Raw genomic sequence first — 18,068 nt, 5'->3', positions numbered from 1 at the left:
TCATTGTGCCAAGCCTTAAATTCTTTCTGTGATGACCCAACGACTGGTGTGTATTAAATAGCAGCAGAAGATACAGACACTGTAAATGGAGTCAGTGCTATTAGACAGCAGTGGTATTCATACAACCCCAAGGCAGTTTTCACATTTCTATTATGCCTCCTAAAGATCGATGGCCTGAGTTTCAGAGATGCTGAGCATGGGTGGCTCCTATTGCCTGCAAAGGCAGCTGGAGTTGCTCAGCACTTCTGAAAGTCAGTCTTATGGTTTTACCCAGTTATGGCTGTTTTAGCCCGACTTCCTTCCATGCAAATACTGACTATAGGCCTGCAGGAGGAAAACCTGGGTAAAGGGAGTACGAGGCACAAGGAGAAACCCACGGCCTTTAAAATCTAATGTTGCGTTTTAGATGGACAAAACCAGAATGGAGAAGTGGCCATGAGCAACTGAGAACTCTTGAGCTGTAGCCACAGCAGTGTCCTTACAGATTTAAAGACCCAGGCCCAGGGGGAATTTAGATTCCTAATTTCAATTAAAATCCTGTGTTAATGGAAGTTAGGAGCCTGAATACCTTTGAGGATCTGGCCCTCAGCATAGAGAAGAACAAAGGCATGGGAGTTACACAGCTAAATCTGCCTATTGTATTAATTTAGCTGGAATATGTGGGCTCAGAGAGTCAAAGGTGTTAACGTAACCCAGTCACTGTCCAACATTAAATAGTTTTCAACCGGGTTTGAGTTTCGTATACATGCTTAGTACCATGGCAAACATCTGCTCAACATTTTACTAAAGATGCAGAAAAGAAAAAATGGTTCAAGCATTTGAAATGTAAAGTATTAAGTAAGGCTTTTATTTTATCAACACCCTTTATTCCCTTTCTCTCCAGCTAGAGGGTGAGGGAGTTTTTTATAAGGCAAAATCCCTTGTTTGACAGCCTTTTAGATGGTATTTTACAACGGTCTTACAGCAATGTTGTAAAAATATAGTTTTGGTCGGATAAGCCAGACAGAGAAGCAAAAAAGGAGAGATAGGAAAGAGGAGAAATAAGGGGGGAGGAGGTCTCACATCCCAGGTGGTGTTTGGGTGTCAGAAGGAGCCAGTGGAGGTGGCAATATCATCTGGGTCCCTCTTTCTGGCCTGGCCAGAACAGCTCTCAGGAACAGATAACAAAGATCCAGCAGTGTTACAGTGGATCACTCAGTAATTGTTGCACTCATGCTTCTCCCCCCCCCCCGCCATTTTCAAGTGTTTTAAGGACCCCACAAAGGGAGAGATGGGCAGAACACTCCATCCTCTCATTATTTTGTCCACCAATTAACCCTGATTTCTGATGCACCAATTTTGATGCACTGATTTAGTCCCACACTACCTTTGTTTACCAGGCATGAGACATTCCTTGAATTAGATCAGTAGGCTTTTCTATTTAGACTAATTCAGTCTGTCTCCCCTTTTTCCGTCAGTGTTATTGTGACACTTCATAAACTTTTTCAAAATTGAGCTAACAATTAAGGTAAATTTGAAGATCTAATTGCAACAACATACCCTAGGGACAGAGGAAGGGTAGAAGAAAGTGCTCATTGGATTTGTATTTTAAATATTCATTTTGGTTTGCTAGCTCAGCTGTCCACTCCTTTACGTTGGGAAATGACCTTCATTAACAAGTTGTCAAGAATGGTGATGAATGGAATAGCGCCTAACATACCCCTTATGAAAGGCAGGCGTTAAGCCATTCTGGCAAGACAAGAGTTATGCTGGTTTAAAGTCTCAAGACAATAAGCAGGGCTGTGCTTTGCCCCTGGTACAGCTGGCCTCTGAGGAAGTGCCCTGTGCTTGTCCTTGAAAGAGAAAAGCAGACTGGCCCACAAAGCATTTTATTATGGGAAATGCTTATGTGGATTCTCAGGTGAAAGCAGATGAAAGGGACCCATGGAAAAATACATTCAGCCTTGAATATTGCCAGCTTATTATGAGGCAGTATTTACATATTTCATTTAGCTCTTTAATGTTTCTCTGCTGTTTCCCCTCCCCAACTTTTTTCTGAGCTCTGGTAACTTGTTTTTTATCTAATGAGTACCAAATTGAGGGTTTAACTAGTAAAATATTAAACTGAAAGCAGAGCATGCATTTGTTTTAAATTCAGAAAACTGTTTCAAATAAGGAGACATTTGACAGATACCCTGCATATTCAGTTACATAAAGAGGGCTGTGTCATTTTTGCAAAGTGCTACATTTAAGTCACTTATTACTCTCATTAAGTCTTTAATTTAAAGTTTGTATAACTGTTTCCAGGACCAATAGTTCTTACGACCTAACAGTATATTCCTATGTTGTCAGTCAAACCTTCAGGAAAAAGTAGATCTGTAGCCTGCCTTAAGACAGTCATCCAATAGCATTTTGAAGTCCTGCCAGACTATGGCCAATTTCTGTTCTCAGTCATACAAAAATAACTTATGAGTAGGCAAACCAGCTGAGAGTGTACACATGAAGACATCCTCACACAAAGCTACTTTTGGGTGTTCAAAGCTTTATTTACTTTAAGTTTTTCGTTTCCACACTCCTGGCTGCAGTTTCTGCTGGTGGCTGACACTGAAGAGAAATACCTAAATGTGGATACTGAGAAAGTCCATTCTTGAAGCCCAGCGGAAAAGCAAGAAATACCAGATATTTTGTGTGTGTGTGTGTGTGGTTTTGTGAGATTTGCTGCACAAAGTCCGGATTTTTATCTAAGGCTCTAGATTCTGCAACATGAAGGAATGTATCTAATCCAAGCTCCCAGAGCATCAGTTTGCCCATCCACTTCCAATTAATCAAATCGCTACCATGTCAAATGTCAGGGGCTCCACAGCATACTTGCTCGACATGCCCTCCTAAATATATTTGAGCCACATGCTTGACCAAGTCGTTAATGTGCCATCATGGATAGGCAGCTTGCAGCATTACTACTACTACTACAATGCAATACCGCCAGATTAATGATAACGGTGGGGCCAACCCTTGGCTACGGCGCTCAGACCCATTGCTTCCAGGGTGTGCCAGACTTTGACTGCCATGTGTCCTACCAAAAAAAAAAAAAGGGAGGCATGAAATGCATGATGTCAGAGAACAGCCTAACCCCAAAACTAAATGGGCCAGCTCTCTTGGCACTTCGGTTTGACCAAATGGAACACAGCACCCCAGTTGTTAGAGGCTGGAGACTGGGATGTGAGAGGCTATTGGGAGAGATTGTCTTCAGGCCTGGCACCTGCCATGTTGTGTTGTAACAACTGCTGCAGCCTGCCATGACCAAAACTCATGCTAGGGGGGCACCTGGTATTTGGAGTAAGGCAGCAGGCATTGTTTCCTCTAAAACTACTGAGCTTTGAATGACATCTTCTTAGCTACTTCCTAGGCCTGCTGTTTTTGCCCAGTTCTTAGGAAGATGATTGTCTTGGAGATTGTTATGGCTTTAGCAAGTGCCGTGCTTGTTGAATACAGAAAACCAACCACTCCCCCGGTTTGAAAGTACAGCTCTGAATTTAACCAAGCATCTAGCCTTGGCAATACCTTCATGCAAATGGGGCTAAATGATGAGTGTATAATTACGCCAGTGTAATTTTAATCTGTCCACCTCCAGAGCACACCACAAGGCACTGCTAAACAAACAAAGATTGTTAGAATGATGCACAGGAGAAATGGGGAACTTGATTTATTTTTGTCTGAATGAGTGGGAGGTTTGTTTCTTCATCTGATTACATGCCGGGTACCTACAGTACTCTCAGACACATTTGTAAATAAATAACATGAAAAATTCAATGAGAATTGAGCCTCAGCACTGGTTTATAAACAATCTGAAAAACTGCGTTTCTTCAAGTGAACAAAACTTCCAAATGACTAGCACTCTAGCTCCCTCTTGTGGATTTGAGTGTCTAAACTTCAACGTTTTGCTATAAAAGCTAAGCTTCAATAGCAGAGTACCGCAGTGGTCTTCACGGAAAATACTGCTCCAATGTGAGTTTCGTTAAAAATGGTGTCCACGAGAGACAGCACAGATTCATGCTGCCAGAGCCTGGGCTCCAGTACAGTTCGTTTTTAAGCAAAAAATCAGTTCTCTAGTACAGAGCAAGCCCCCGGGTCCTTAATTGTGCCAGTGCTCTTCAAAACTCCATCCCATATTTCAGACATATTTCACTGGGAGCGACTCATGTGTCCTTTCCCTCTCAGGAAGCAGTTCCCTAAACAAGGGTGTGAATTGTCTTAGTGGGGTTGAGAAGGGGGAAAGAACAAGCATGGAAATGTGAAGAGCAGTTCAAGGTAGTACCCACCCGTCGGTGACTTGACATGCTGGATTGTTTTGCCAGAGTTCTGGCATACACACACCGATTATATTGGGGATACACTGATAGCAGTGGAGAGAGCAGGAGTGCTTGCAACAGGAAGAGGAGATCAGAAAAACAGAATATGTGATATAATTCCATAATGATACCTCTGTGCCCACACTGGGTAAGACATCTCTATCCACCCCAGGTTACACAAGTCTCACTGTGCTCCACACCATGGCAACCCCAATATACACAGGGACAGATATCGGCATCTCCTAATTAAAAAAAAAAAAAATTCCCAGCCCCTGCCATTTCACTAACAGATACTTTTGTACAGTATTAATTGTAACCATCCAGTAAAAACACTTAGGTGTCATTATGACCAAGTCAAAGAAACATTTGCATAATGTGAAGTGGCACATTATCTTTCTACAATAGAAGAAGAGGGGAAGGAAAGAAGTTAGAGGGTCAGACATTTGGAAACTAGTAAGTTTTTAATACAATGTATCATCAGTCTGTGGAACTCACGGCTACTAGAAATCAAAACATTTATATGATTATATCAACTGCTATCCTAGACAGAATTAAAAAATGTATCAAGTGTATCAACCTTAATGCTTCAGTATATGCCTACCACTAACAGTTAAGGTGAAGAGAAAGTCCCTCCTGTTCCTCCCATAAATATGTTAGCACACAATTATCTATTATGGGGTATTACATACCCAGTAATGTCAGACAAGACTTTGGCTGGGATGTCAATTCTTACGTTCCTTTAACAGTTAGCAGTCTATGCAGCTGTAGTTGAACAATTCCAATTCCATACAATAGAGAGAATGGTGTGTGCACACTAGCTATTGCATTACAGCATATAGAACTCCACATTGCTTAATAATTAAGTGGATGCAACATTTTATTGAAAAAATATGATCCTTCTGTACAGTAAGTATAATTTAATGGGCTTGGTAAAAGACAAGCCTACAAAAAAGCAGCTTCTGTACTTGTGCAAGTGCAACCCGTTGCTGTGTGCAATGCAGCACCTCTATTTCCATGTACTAGATTCTCAATATACTCAGAATCATACAATGATGGGCAGCAGGAATTTTAAATGGGGAAGAACTGCACAGGACTTGTCTTCGATCCGCTGATGGTTTGAAATTGATTTAAGAAACCTCTCTGTGAAACTCCTAGACTGTTTGCATCTGTGTTTCCAATGTTTCTAACAAATAAATATAAAAATAAATAGGGACCTGCCTCCTCCACAGAACCGTAAGTCTCAGAAGCTACACACTGTTTGTAGCAATCTACATACATAATCAACTATATCAACATAATTTATTTAAATCTATAAATGTATTAAAGTATAAATTCTTATCCAATACTTGAACTGTAGTTCTGGACATGAACCCACAAAACTGTAGGTTGGCAGACACTTCTTACAACTTAGGGTTTTGTTTAGAAAATGCATTATAGGTGAACTTCAGCAGAAACTAACTATATAATGTAGTCCTATCCCCATAAACGAATATAAAAGCTTTTAAAATCTTGTTACAGTAACTGACTTTCGAGTCCTAACTTTATACACAGTTTCTAAAAACCCTGCTCGTTAGCACTGTTTTCTAAAAATAGGTTTAGTGTTAAAACTACATTCACAAATGCCAGAGCATCAAAGCAGAAGCCGAGTAAAACTGTAGATTCATGATTCACTTGTTGCCAGTTTGATGGTGTACTACTGCAATACAAAAGATATGTATGTAGCAACTGGAGTGTCACTTGACAGAAAACCAATAGAACCAGTACTAAGATCTACGGCATACTGTAAAGGTTGGTGAGAAAAGTCTAGTAAGTCATTCAGTAGACTGGATGGATGATGGAAAGTCTGTGTTTGTTTGAGGGGAGGAGAGAGAGAAAGAGAGAGAACCTATTTTCTTCTCCATTTAAAACTGGAATGTCCTTTGTCATCAAGAACGTAAATGTGCGATGGTGCAGAAAGCTGTATTAAATCAAGAGTAAATGGTGATGACTTCACGGCCACCTCCTCTAACAAGTAATACTCTCTCCAAGCCCTCTGTCAAAACCTCCAGGAATTCCATATCTGTATCAGTAAAGTCAAGGACAAATGATATTTTATAACTTAAATGCAGACACTGAGTCACTGGCATCCTTTTTACTGAACAGTAATACAATAGAAATAAGCTTTCTAATATACTGAGTGTAACTAAAAATCTTGAGCAATTTCTTAAAACAATCCTCTTAGATTTCTTAAAAATGAATTTATTAGTATGTCAATTGCAAACCTTGGGAGATTGAGTTCTTCTAAATAGTATGGGCAAACTTTTTAAAGAACTTAAAGGACAGTTAAACTTTTGAAGAACTGGTAGAGTTAACGTTTCTTAAACTGATATAAACGTTCAGATTCCTGGCTGAATATACTTTGAAAATGTTTATGCTTTGAAACCAAATGAAAGGCCAAATTACATTTGAGCAGTAAATTAATGTATTGCAACTTGACTAAATCTGTCAGATCTGTGTTGTCTATGTGGACCAATATAGCATCAAGCACAAGATGTATGGGATGCCCCAGCCAAATTCTGAGTCATGTTTCAACCATATCCTAAACTGTTTTCAAACACTGCTCCCTTCAGAGTGCAAGCTGGGTCTATAACAGGGCAGGAGTGGACAGTTGTCCACCATGAGATTTTAATCCAAGCCAAACTTTAGTGGGATGTAAGGAAAGCAGAGGGACAGCTGATTCATGGATACTACCCAGAAATTTCTCCCATGCTGCATCTATTCCTTAAACTTTGAGCTATAGGAAGCTAAAGAAGCTAGTACGCCATTTTAATGTCACACAAAAACTCAACGTTTTCCCTGCTTTAGAAACACACCTGAATCCACGCAAGTCATGTATTATCCATGCCACTTCCTGGGGAGGATGTCCATACTGCCTCCTAGGAACACGCTCTAAACCTCTCTGAAAATGTGAACCGCCCTAGAAGTGCATCCCTAAAGATTCACAGTTGTAAATGTCAGACTGGTTAGATTTCAGTTGTTACAAAAATTTCCAAATATAGGGACAAATAGACGATAGATTTGAAGTTACCATGTCAGAAGTAGATCTTTTGTTAGTATAATTAAACTAAGTGCCTCTTTAGAATCCAATCAGTAAGCGTTAACCCCTTTCCCCCACTCTCCTTGTTGATTTTTGTGTAAAGGAATTTATTCTTATTAACTGCTTCAAAGTACAATAAGAAAAAGGTAGCTACTATTCCTTGAAAGAGCAAACATCATTTCCACGTTAAGTAATGTCAGATTGTTTAGCCTCATTCTGTAGGAGGAAAAACTCCTGCTACTGAATTTTCGTACTGTTGCCAAAGCTTACGAAGGCAGGCCCAACAGAGAAAATGAAACTAAGAAAGGAGTGTAGACAAGACAGGTCAGGCCCTCTGATAGGTGACGTTGGTAAAGCATCTTGGGTACAAAACAGGAGAGCGGCATGGCAGACGTGACTTTCCCTTAAAAGTATTTACGGTATCTCAACAACCACGATTTACTACTTTCTCCCTGTGACCTCACTCCTGTCCCTGTTATATCTTTAGTTGTCCCCCGTAATTAATTGAGATCCTGACTTTGTGGAGCCTCCCCTTAGGCTGAGGGAGGTCCTTTAGCAGTGGACGGGTTTCCGCCTGCGCACTTCCAGGATCCCAACAGGACGATTTGCTACTTTCATACCACTGGAACAGTAAGTTACACTTATTTTGGTTTAAATACATATCTTTGATAGGCAAAGTATAAGAACCTGGTTAGATAGGGAGATGCATATTTCTGAGTATCATCTTGGCTTTCCTTCAAAGGATACAGTTTTCATCACCATCTATGTTCTTTGGAGGGCCAGGCATGTTGAGAAGAACAAGTCTGGCATCATGGGATCTATTTACAATTACTTCATTCAACTTCACTGCTGTGTGCATTCTTCTGACATTTGACTGGTTCCTGTTGAAGAATCACATGTTTACTGTTAGAAAAAAAACCTTGTAAAACTGAACTGGGAAAAAATCATTACAAAAATATCTTATAATGACCATCTCTACAAAATACTATTTAAAAAGTCAACTAATCAAACACTTTTTCCCCCAAGTTTTATTTGAAAGGTACAGAGTTATTTGTACCTCCACGTCTTTAGAGCTAATACTATTCCACTAGTTTTGGTGATCTGTGTTCGGAAGGCATCATTTAACTTATTTCCCATTCCATTGCTGGCCTCGGTCTCTCCTAAGCAGCTATTGCCAGACTGCATGAGATAAGAAATTCAGCTTAAGAAATTCACCTTAAGATCACCAGTACAAATACAAACTCTATTACACCGAGGGTCTCATCTACTGACTCACTGATGACAATGGTAAGAGTCTCATTGACTTCAAGGGGCTTGGGATCAGGCCCAAACTGAGTAAGACATGAGCTGGAGTGGATGGTTATCGACTATTAAAAGTGGAAAATACCAAGGTCCTCCACTGTGACCTCAGATCACAGTTGAGCTGGAATTCTTGACGTGAATATCTCTGTCAACCTAAGGAGCGTTCCACCACACCGGCAGGGCTTTCAAGCAGGGCATTATGCTCCTACACCAGGGAATAAATCACTAGCCCTATGTATCCGCACAAGGCGAATAAGGCACTGTCCCCTTCCTCTCTTGCATGGGCCACCCATGTCTCGGGTTTCAGTACAGAAAGGAAAGCAGAGCCATTACTGCTCCCTTGCGCCGGTCAGCACAGCCAGCATGCCAGGTGTGGTACATTGTGCTGAGTGTAAGCCCAGCAGAGTTTACTTCCTCTGAATCACAGTCTGGTCCTTAGGCAGCATAACTATATGCGACCTCTTTCTCAGGGCACGTGGCAAAATAATAGTCCAGGCCACACTGACCAAAAATCCCCCACTCAACACACTAAAGTACAGAAGAAATCCTAACTCGGAGAACTCCATGTCTCACAGATAACTCAGAAACTGGTGACAGCAACACCAGCCCACATTTCTAAGAAGTGCACTTGTGTTTTTTGAGCTGCAAAACACTCATATCCTCACAGAAAGCATCCAGGATTTATTATACTGAAAATCTGATCAGAGCACACCAATCCATGCTGAATAAGAACTGGAGAGTCAGGGAGTCATTTTTAGGCAGAAGATGTCTCCTTCCAATAGGAAATTAACTATTAGTATGACTAATAAGGGCTAAAAAGGGAGATCAAAACAAAAGACAGACAGACAGATGCAGACTTAAAGGGAAAATCAATTAGCCTTTGCAACTTGGATAAGGATTTCTTTATTACTATTGATGTTTTTCAGGGAAGGGGGTTAGATAAATACCCATTTTACATGCTACAAATTATGGTAACAGGCCTTACTGAACTCATTTCTTTTCTGGAGGCTTTTTTGGTTTTGAAGTCAGTTTAATTTTAGCTTTCATCTTGTGATGATTAATTGGGTTGTATGTTTGTTGACATTTTGTAAAGGAATAAATTTCCCAAAACATTCAGGAAGTGGCAGATACACTGAGGTGACTCGTTTGCACTACTTTACCGAGAAACAGTCCTGCTGCACAGAACTATTTAGGAGCAAGATTTACAACAGGGTCCAACTTGCCCAGTCTGGAATACTTTCCTTCTGATGTCACGCTATGGCCGTATGTTTTATTGAAAAAGTGAGCACAGTCTCTGCCTCTTCCATGTCAGAAACAGAAAGGTCACAGACAAGACATCACTGTACTATAACTAGGGGAGATGAGGAATTGATTATTTTTGTAATCAACTTTTGGAAGAGATCTAAAGAGACAAAAAACATTTTCAAGGTGACCCTTAAAACTGGCATCTATCCAGAGAGCTGAGAAAATGCCATTTAGTATGGTGTAGGCATGAAAGGAACGGTTCACCCAGGCTCCAGGAGAGACTACGAACAATGTTCCTTTGGGGACAGGACTGGGGGCACGTGCAGACAGAACTGGACCTGAAAAGAATCTCATTTCAAGCCGCTATGCAAACTCTTGCAAACAGTGGAGAGTAAAACCATTCAAACGATGGTGAAAGCACTTTGACCATGTCCTTTGCGTATCATATTTAAGCTTGTGAGAAAACAACAAAGAGCTAGAGAAGTTCAAGGCAGCACTGTCCCGAATTTCTGTTCTGTACAACAGGTGAACTTTGGTTTTCCCATCACCTGCTATTGTGCCCCAACAATACCACACCTCCTTTGGTCACCCAAACGGGAGTACGCCATTCTCGAAAACACAATTCAATGCTCAAACCTGAAGTTGTTTTTCCCTGAGTCAGTCCTGGTTAGACAGGGTAACTCTTGCAGACTTTGCTTTATGCTATTTCTAAGAGACCTATCGCCTTAAGAATCAAGGACCCAATCTCGCACCCTTTAAAGACAATGGCAAGTTTCCCTCAACTGCAAGCATGCAGGATCAGGCCCATTGTACAGTATCAAACGTAGGCTAATAATGTCATTCCTTTTCATCTAGGGAGAATTCTAGATCTTCCCACTCCTCTTCACAGAAAAACATTTTTAAGCAATTAGCAAAGAAACTTACAGGTTTTCCCACTCTCTGAAAGCATGAAAGGGAGATAAGAGTACATCAATTTAAATTTAAACACAGAATTTCTATGGATTTTTAAGAGAAACTATGCTAGAATTACCTATACCAATGAATAGGAATTTCAAACACTCAGGAATTTTCACGGAGTTACTTAACAGTGGGATGTGGCTATGAATACTAAAAAAAAAAAAAAATCCCCAACGTTCTAGAATTGGCCCTTAAGTTGTGGCTCCATGTAAAATGGAAGAATTGTTTGTAATCCCTTATGTAATATATGTGTATCTGAGACCATCCAGCACTAGTTTATTGGCAGATAACCCTAACCCTAACCACATCCCACCTTTAAGCTTAACTCTGCATTAGGGTAACTGACTGCTGACTTTCCACTGTTTAAGGCTTAAACGTTTAAATGCAAGAGAGACCTGTGCCGCACTAAAACATTTTTTTAAAAAGGAAGTCAAGTTATTTTGTCATTAGGGCTGGCGTACAATGGACAGCAGCACAGCCAGACTTTAACCCCAAGAGGTCTGAGATATCGACCCCAATGAGACTCACGGTTTAATACTGATCAGTTCTCTGAAGTTTTCCACTGCAGTGTTCCGGTTCCGTTTTTCAGAGTCGCATTTCTCTTTTGTCCACGTCATCTGAATTTTATCAGGTACTGTCTCCCCCTCATCATCTTCATCCGAGTACAGGCTTTCCAGCCGTATTATAGAGTGTCTGTCCTTTACCAGCTGGGCCTGAGAGGTGTTTAAATGGCAAGCTGAGTTCTACTTTCACAGGTTAATTTTATCTTTTCCAGATCCCTTTCACCAATTAAATAGCTGTCATTTCATTGTACTCTTCACCTGTGTTCAGGAGAGGAGCCAGAGCAGTTCACTAACACAAAGAGCAAATAGGGTTATGGTGTGTATGAGTCCACCAGAATTTGAACCAATGGTGGTGTCTCTATACAGAGAAATAGAGAACTTGACATCGTAAAATAGTATGGAACCTGGCAGCACAGATTGACCCCAAGCTGATGAAAACTGTTCTGCTCAGATGGAACAGGATAATACAAACTGAAGAGCTTTGATGGCCAAGTGAATTAGTTGCCTTGTTCTACCAGAATCCAAGACACGACATAAACCCACACTAGCAAAACAGGATGCGTCATGAACTGGGACAAACCCAGGATATCGCATGTATTGGAAACTCAAGACTTTCAAGAAACCTCCTAAGACTTGTATTCTGAACTAACTGGACATCACATACTCATTCAGGGAAATGCACAAAAGGCTTTTTACAGCTTATGTGACCACCATACATTCTTTCCTAAGACAAAGCATTTCTAGCATGGCTCCACGAGTGCAGGCAAGATGTTAACCAATAGGAATAAACCTAGTTTTCAGACATAGCAACTGAAAAGGCTACACTGAATGTTCGTTTTCTTCAAGATGTGAGAGGTGTCTGTGTATTAATTCATGAAAGTTTTACTATGCTATATGAAGGATTTGAAATGGTACTAGGAACAGCGCTTGGATTCACCTTAGCTTTTTCTATAGTGAATGACATACCTCCCTTTCCCTTTCGGTTTTGGTCAGTCTCATTTGCCTCAGCATCTGAGATCTCTGCTCCATCATTAGGGTCCGCTCATAGGTATAAGCTGAAATATCACTGTTATGCTGCAGAAATAAGAAAAATATTCCTCTTTGTAATCAAACAACTTACTAGCATTCAAACTTTAAGGAGAAATAGGATCAATCCCTTACCATTTCTACCACTTCCACCTCTGCCTCTATTCGTAGTTGATAAAGGAAAGTAGCCAGGTCCTTCTTCATCTGAATGCTGTTGTCATCCATTTGGGCTACTGTGAAAATTCTCATTTTGCACTTTCTCCAGACCTATGGGGGAAAATACAAGCTCTCAAAACACGTGAACCAACAACTCCTTTTCTACACAAAACAGAACTGTAATAAATATAGCACCCTTGTTTTCCAACATAGCTATTGTACTGGGCTCTGTGGATTTTTTTTAAACACATCCATATTGTTGACTTTCCCATCACAGAAATCAAGCATAGTTTAGGAGCACTGCTGACGCACTGTGTTGACAAACTGAGATGATTATCAAGCATGACTTTAACAAACACAGTTAATGAGCCATTAATGTAAGGCAGGCCCTAAATTTGTATCCAGCTTCTCTTTTGGCTTAAAGATAACAAAGAAAAGCCATTTGAGGCCAGCCCGATGGTCCTATGAACTAGAACATATGAAAAATCCCAGTTCGGTTTCTCACTAGCGAGTCTGCACATTTTTCACTGTATGTTTCCCTTGACAAAACCCATGACTTTTTTTTTTGAGGGGGGGCGAGGAGATATCTCAATAAAACCTTATTCATTCACCCTGGTCTGCTTGTTGGTGAGTCTGCCACAAAATCTTGACATATTTCATTCTTCTGGGGTGTTTTATGATCTTTATATTCTTTTAAACTTCAACAAAAAATAACTTAACACTGATGTACTATATGCCAAGGTTTGTGAGATTAATTTTTTTCTTGCATTCCTGTCACGACAAGACCAATCATAGCCATTACACTGGCTGATAAGTTTCCTGGCCCCATCAAGTGACCCAAAGCTGAAGCGGCTTCAGGAGGCTTAATATTTTCCCATCCAGCCTAAAGCCATGATGTAGGGACCAGCAAGTTACCTGCAGAGGACAAACTGGGAAAAAGTCACCAAAAATCCCCAGGGCACTATATTTTAAAAGCACAACATTTTGCACACAAAAATGGGCATAAATACTCTCTTATTTTTAAAAAAGATACCGCACTACTGAAAGATTTTAAATTTTCTTATTTTAACCATCTCTTCTGATGACCGAGAGGTTAGTGGATTCCTTTCACTTAAGGAGACCTAGGTTCCTCCTCTTTGTCTTTAATAACCACCACACTTTGGAATAATGGGCTGCCTCTTCCAAGGGAGGCCAAGAGATGGAGCAACGCAAGGCAGCTCAGGAGAGGTGCAATCGTTGGTAACTATGGGATAGAGAGAGGGACAACTTTCAAAATGGTATCCATAAGCAGTCTGCTGAGTCCTTTATGGTACACTTCTTATTAAATTTACATAGCTATCAACAGAAGACTGTGCAAGTCTTTTGGGGGAAGGATAATTCAGTGGTTTGAGCATTAGCTTGCTAAACCCAGGGTTGTGAGTTCAATCCTTGAGGGGGCCATTTAGGGATCTGGGGCAAAAAACTGTCAGGGACAGTGCTTAGTCCTACTGTGAAGGCAGGAGACTGGACTCAATGACCTTTCAAGGTCCCCTCCAGTTCTATGAGATAGGTATATCTCCATATTTTTAAAAAAGGCTCAAACACAGCTACAGGGACTCTGCCTTTTCAATGCAGTACCTTTCATTTTTTTTAAAGGTAAAGATTTCTGAGTTTGTATGACCACTCTTGTTATGATCACGTAGGAAAAGATACATTCTGCTAATATAAGAATGTATTGTACATGAGCAGAATGTACATGTGGGTCAAAAAACATTTTTTATAAATATATAATACAAGGAAAAAACTTATTGCGAGAACAGTATGAGGATCGTCACTTATTGTTGGCTCACTGTTCCACACCATACACTGACGCATACATAGTGGTAGGCAGATGAATTTGTTCTCTAGCTCTTTTCATCCTTACTTTATGCTGTTTCAGTAGAAAAGGAAGCAACATCAACATGCCTCCATCATGCACAATCCACCACACATCAATGTTGCCTTCGTTGTAACGTTCATGGTTGCTAGGATAGAAAGACACATTTTTGGGCACCAACAGAGCCAGATGGGCAGCAGTTGTACAACGCACAGTATCTGCAGGGAAGGGGAAGACAGCAGACAGTCACTTTTCTATGGTACTGTAAGAGAAAATTATAGTGGAAAAGGCTATTCAGCGAGCAAGTGTCACCTACCCATAAAATCACCGCTCACGTGAAATACATGTATTTACTCCTTTTGTGTAATTGTGCAACTATAAAGGCTTTTTAACTGAAAAAATGGTATTGTTTATTAACAACCATTTGAAATGGCATATAGACACATATACCTGTCAATGCGTGCCATTATTTATTTTACTTTTTTTGTTAATATTCATGCAAATAGTAGGAAAGTGATGCTGAACTTGCAGAATAAATCTGTTCAATCAAAAGTATGTGTGTAGAGTAGTACAGATAACTTGGTTCTACGTGTCTAACCACATCACATATTACAACTAACCTATAAATGTTTTCCAGGCTCTCGCATCTTCACTTTGTCTCCAGCCATACGGCCATCCCAAAACCACAGTGTTGTGTTTCATGCCACCTAGTCCACAGGACTGTATCAAGTGGGCAATTCCTTCTCGAACCTTGGTGGCTACAACTACTTGACAAAATCCTTTCACTTTCTCAATTTCAATCATGTTCTTAATAGTCTGGAAGACAGGCAGGGGAAAAAAGTTCTCCATTAAAATGAACTCAGGTCCTCTATATCAACTGATTATTATACTTCTTACGCATGTTCATGCTGTCATCTGCATATACTCATCAGGGGCAGTTTACTGCCCTATTGTGAGTAATGAAGGACAGGAGAATCATATTTAGTATAAGGCTTCATTTGCTATAAGGCTTTATAACAAGGCTGCAAGATATAAACAGAACAATAATTTCATCCTTAGCAAGAGGTTATTCCACAGATATATGAATTAGCTTTCCCACATTTGTCTCCCACATCTTCAAGAACAGCTGGGGGGTTGGGGGCTGGGAATATCATGGTATCCTGTGACTAAGCAGATGTAAATGATTAAGCATTAGGAAAGGTGCAATGGACTTTATAAGTCTTCTACCGCTACATCGAATAAGCAAAATACAGCAAATGGGATAGGTTCAGAATAGCTATTGTGATGTTTCAAGATCAGTTCAGAAAATTACAGACCACATCATCCCTTACGTGAATCAGTCAACATCATGAAACATTAGTTCTCTCATTTGGGTGACAATGTGTCCTGTTAAATGAGCTAGAGATGTATACACATACGATCTAGAACTTAATGCCGCAGCCATGACGTGGTTTTTAGATCTTTAGACCCCCCCAATTCAGCAGCAGACTTAAGCATGTCTTTAAACACTTCGGGGCAACAGGCATCTAGTATGCTTGTGTTTAAGAGCTTTGCTTTACTGGAGCCTGCTTTACTTTCCGCAAAGTTTAATAAACATTCACGACAATTGTGTAAAATCATTATTATATGTCAATAGTTAAAGCACGCACCTGTTCAGCAGCTTGGGCCTCTCCATAACTCTCCAGGAAATTCCCTTGGATCACTGTCCCTATGATAGTCAAACCTTTGCCAGCTTTCAGCTGAGAAGCAAATGTTAACAGCCTCGGATACTTCACATGCAAATCTTCATCTAATTTCAGAAGCACCAGCAACTGAGGCCTAGAAGAAAAGAAAAAGCAGTCCGGGTAATTCTTATAAAACTTTTTTTAAAATGTTTGCCTCACTAGTTATCTTAATTATGCTTCAGCATTAACGCTGATACCCACACCAGTGAAGTACTATCTCTGTACCATATGTACTGAAAGGGCAGTACTTGATGTTTTATTTCTTTAGACAAAGCAGATCTGGAATACTGTCTGGAGAGTCTTCTTCCACGTGGGTTTTACTAGTCAGAGAGGTCTGCATTAGCATTTTACTTACAGAGGCTGATTTTCAAGGATCTGCCAATACAAAACACATTGCATGCTACATTTATGCAATAACACTACCTTCTAGGTCTATATGGATACTATGTACCAAACACGTGGAAATTAAGATTACATTCCAAATAGACAAATGAATTTCACCTTCTTCTGACATGTGAGATACATGCAACTTCAGTCTGGCATTATCAACATTTGGATTTTCTTTCCCAACATTCAGCTATGAGTAACACAATACCATGATGTATAGGATTTTGTTTGTATTATTTAAGGTAGACTTCTACTCCTCTCGATAGATGGAGGAGTGCTCAATATCTCCATACGGTAGTGCTAGTTAGCAACATAACACAAGCTAGATTGAGCTATGCACTTCAGAGATGAAAGTCATGGAAGAGTACAAGCTTACCTTTCAGTTAATGAGGATTTCTCAGCCCCCTAAGCCTTACTATTTTCCAGCTGCTACACGTAGAACTCTGCTCTCTCAGAGCAAAATGCATGTTGCCCATGTAATCTGGCTGCATGCAGCTGAAGTGCAGAGGTTAGAGGGAGAAATCCTTGGCCACTATTCCAGTTTTAAAGCTGGAGCCACATCAGCAACCTCTGTGCCACTACTGCAAGATATTAAGCCACTGCATTCCTGGAATCACAGATCTTGTGCGTCATTCCCCAACTCCACTTTCTGAACTAGCCTACACAGGGCCTGAATCAGGACTCCATCCACATCCCAGACAAGATGGGCTGCTGCTCTGTCTCTGCAGGTCACCCCCAGTGTAGTTAATGTAGCGTTGGATATCGGGCTGCTGCTCTGTCTCTGCAGGATACCCCCAGTGTAGTTAATGTAGCAAGGAATATCTTACATGGGCTGCATGCATTTCATACTAAGTGTGCAGGACTTAATCTTTTAATGGGAGTCAAAGCATGTGAGTGAGTTCTTAAACTTCTTTTGTATTTTAAGATAGCAAAGCTCCTGTCCAGTTCCAAGCAAATTATTTACATGTAAACTGTGGGCATCATTTTGAACCCTGCACATGCAACCAGAAGCTCAGCAAAATCTGCATTTTGCACATCCAAAATGCCTACCTCCAGTTCTTGGTATGGGGAGGACCTTCTTCCAGTCTTAGCAAGGCATATCTGGCAGCACTGAGTGACAGACCCCGAATACCATCGCCCCATTCCTTCTCTGCACTGTAAAGAATCACATATTTTAGTGAATACATGGTTTGAGATCTGCTGATGAAAAGCGATATATATGAGCTAGGAGGTATTATTTCAGCAGTGTTTAACCTCGTTGCTCTTGCATAGAAGTCATAATTACTTTATAACAAATTTACGGATGTGCTTCACAACCTAATGTACTCACTGTGCTGAACTGCAAGATGTATTTCAAGCAAACACATCAGGCAGAGAATCATAGAACTGGAAGGGACCTCAAGGGGTCATCTAGTCCAGTCCCCTGCACTCAAGGCAGGACTAAGTATT

General features: G+C 40.5%; 1 protein-coding gene across 1 annotated transcript in view; it reads right to left on the bottom strand.

The window, feature by feature from the left end:
- Positions 1–4,770: 4,770 nt before the first annotated feature.
- Positions 4,771–18,068, bottom strand: part of SLC12A4 (solute carrier family 12 member 4) — a 74,332-nt gene continuing 61,034 nt past the window's right edge. Inside the window, exons 16-24 of the mRNA XM_039503153.1 lie at positions 17,670–17,774; positions 16,158–16,326; positions 15,129–15,324; positions 14,557–14,726; positions 12,633–12,764; positions 12,438–12,545; positions 11,437–11,621; positions 8,152–8,285; positions 4,771–6,387 (exon numbers count right to left, since the gene is read on the bottom strand). Of these exons, the coding sequence (XP_039359087.1) occupies positions 6,296–6,387; positions 8,152–8,285; positions 11,437–11,621; positions 12,438–12,545; positions 12,633–12,764; positions 14,557–14,726; positions 15,129–15,324; positions 16,158–16,326; positions 17,670–17,774 (1,291 nt within the window). The 3' untranslated portion in view covers positions 4,771–6,295. The remainder of the gene's footprint in view (positions 6,388–8,151; positions 8,286–11,436; positions 11,622–12,437; positions 12,546–12,632; positions 12,765–14,556; positions 14,727–15,128; positions 15,325–16,157; positions 16,327–17,669; positions 17,775–18,068) is intronic.

Source organism: Mauremys reevesii, linkage group 16 (genome assembly GCF_016161935.1).
Source record: "Mauremys reevesii isolate NIE-2019 linkage group 16, ASM1616193v1, whole genome shotgun sequence".
Lineage (NCBI taxonomy): Eukaryota > Metazoa > Chordata > Testudines > Geoemydidae > Mauremys > Mauremys reevesii.
The sequence above is the reverse complement of the archived record's forward strand: the minus strand, read 5'-3'. Positions and strand labels throughout refer to the sequence as shown.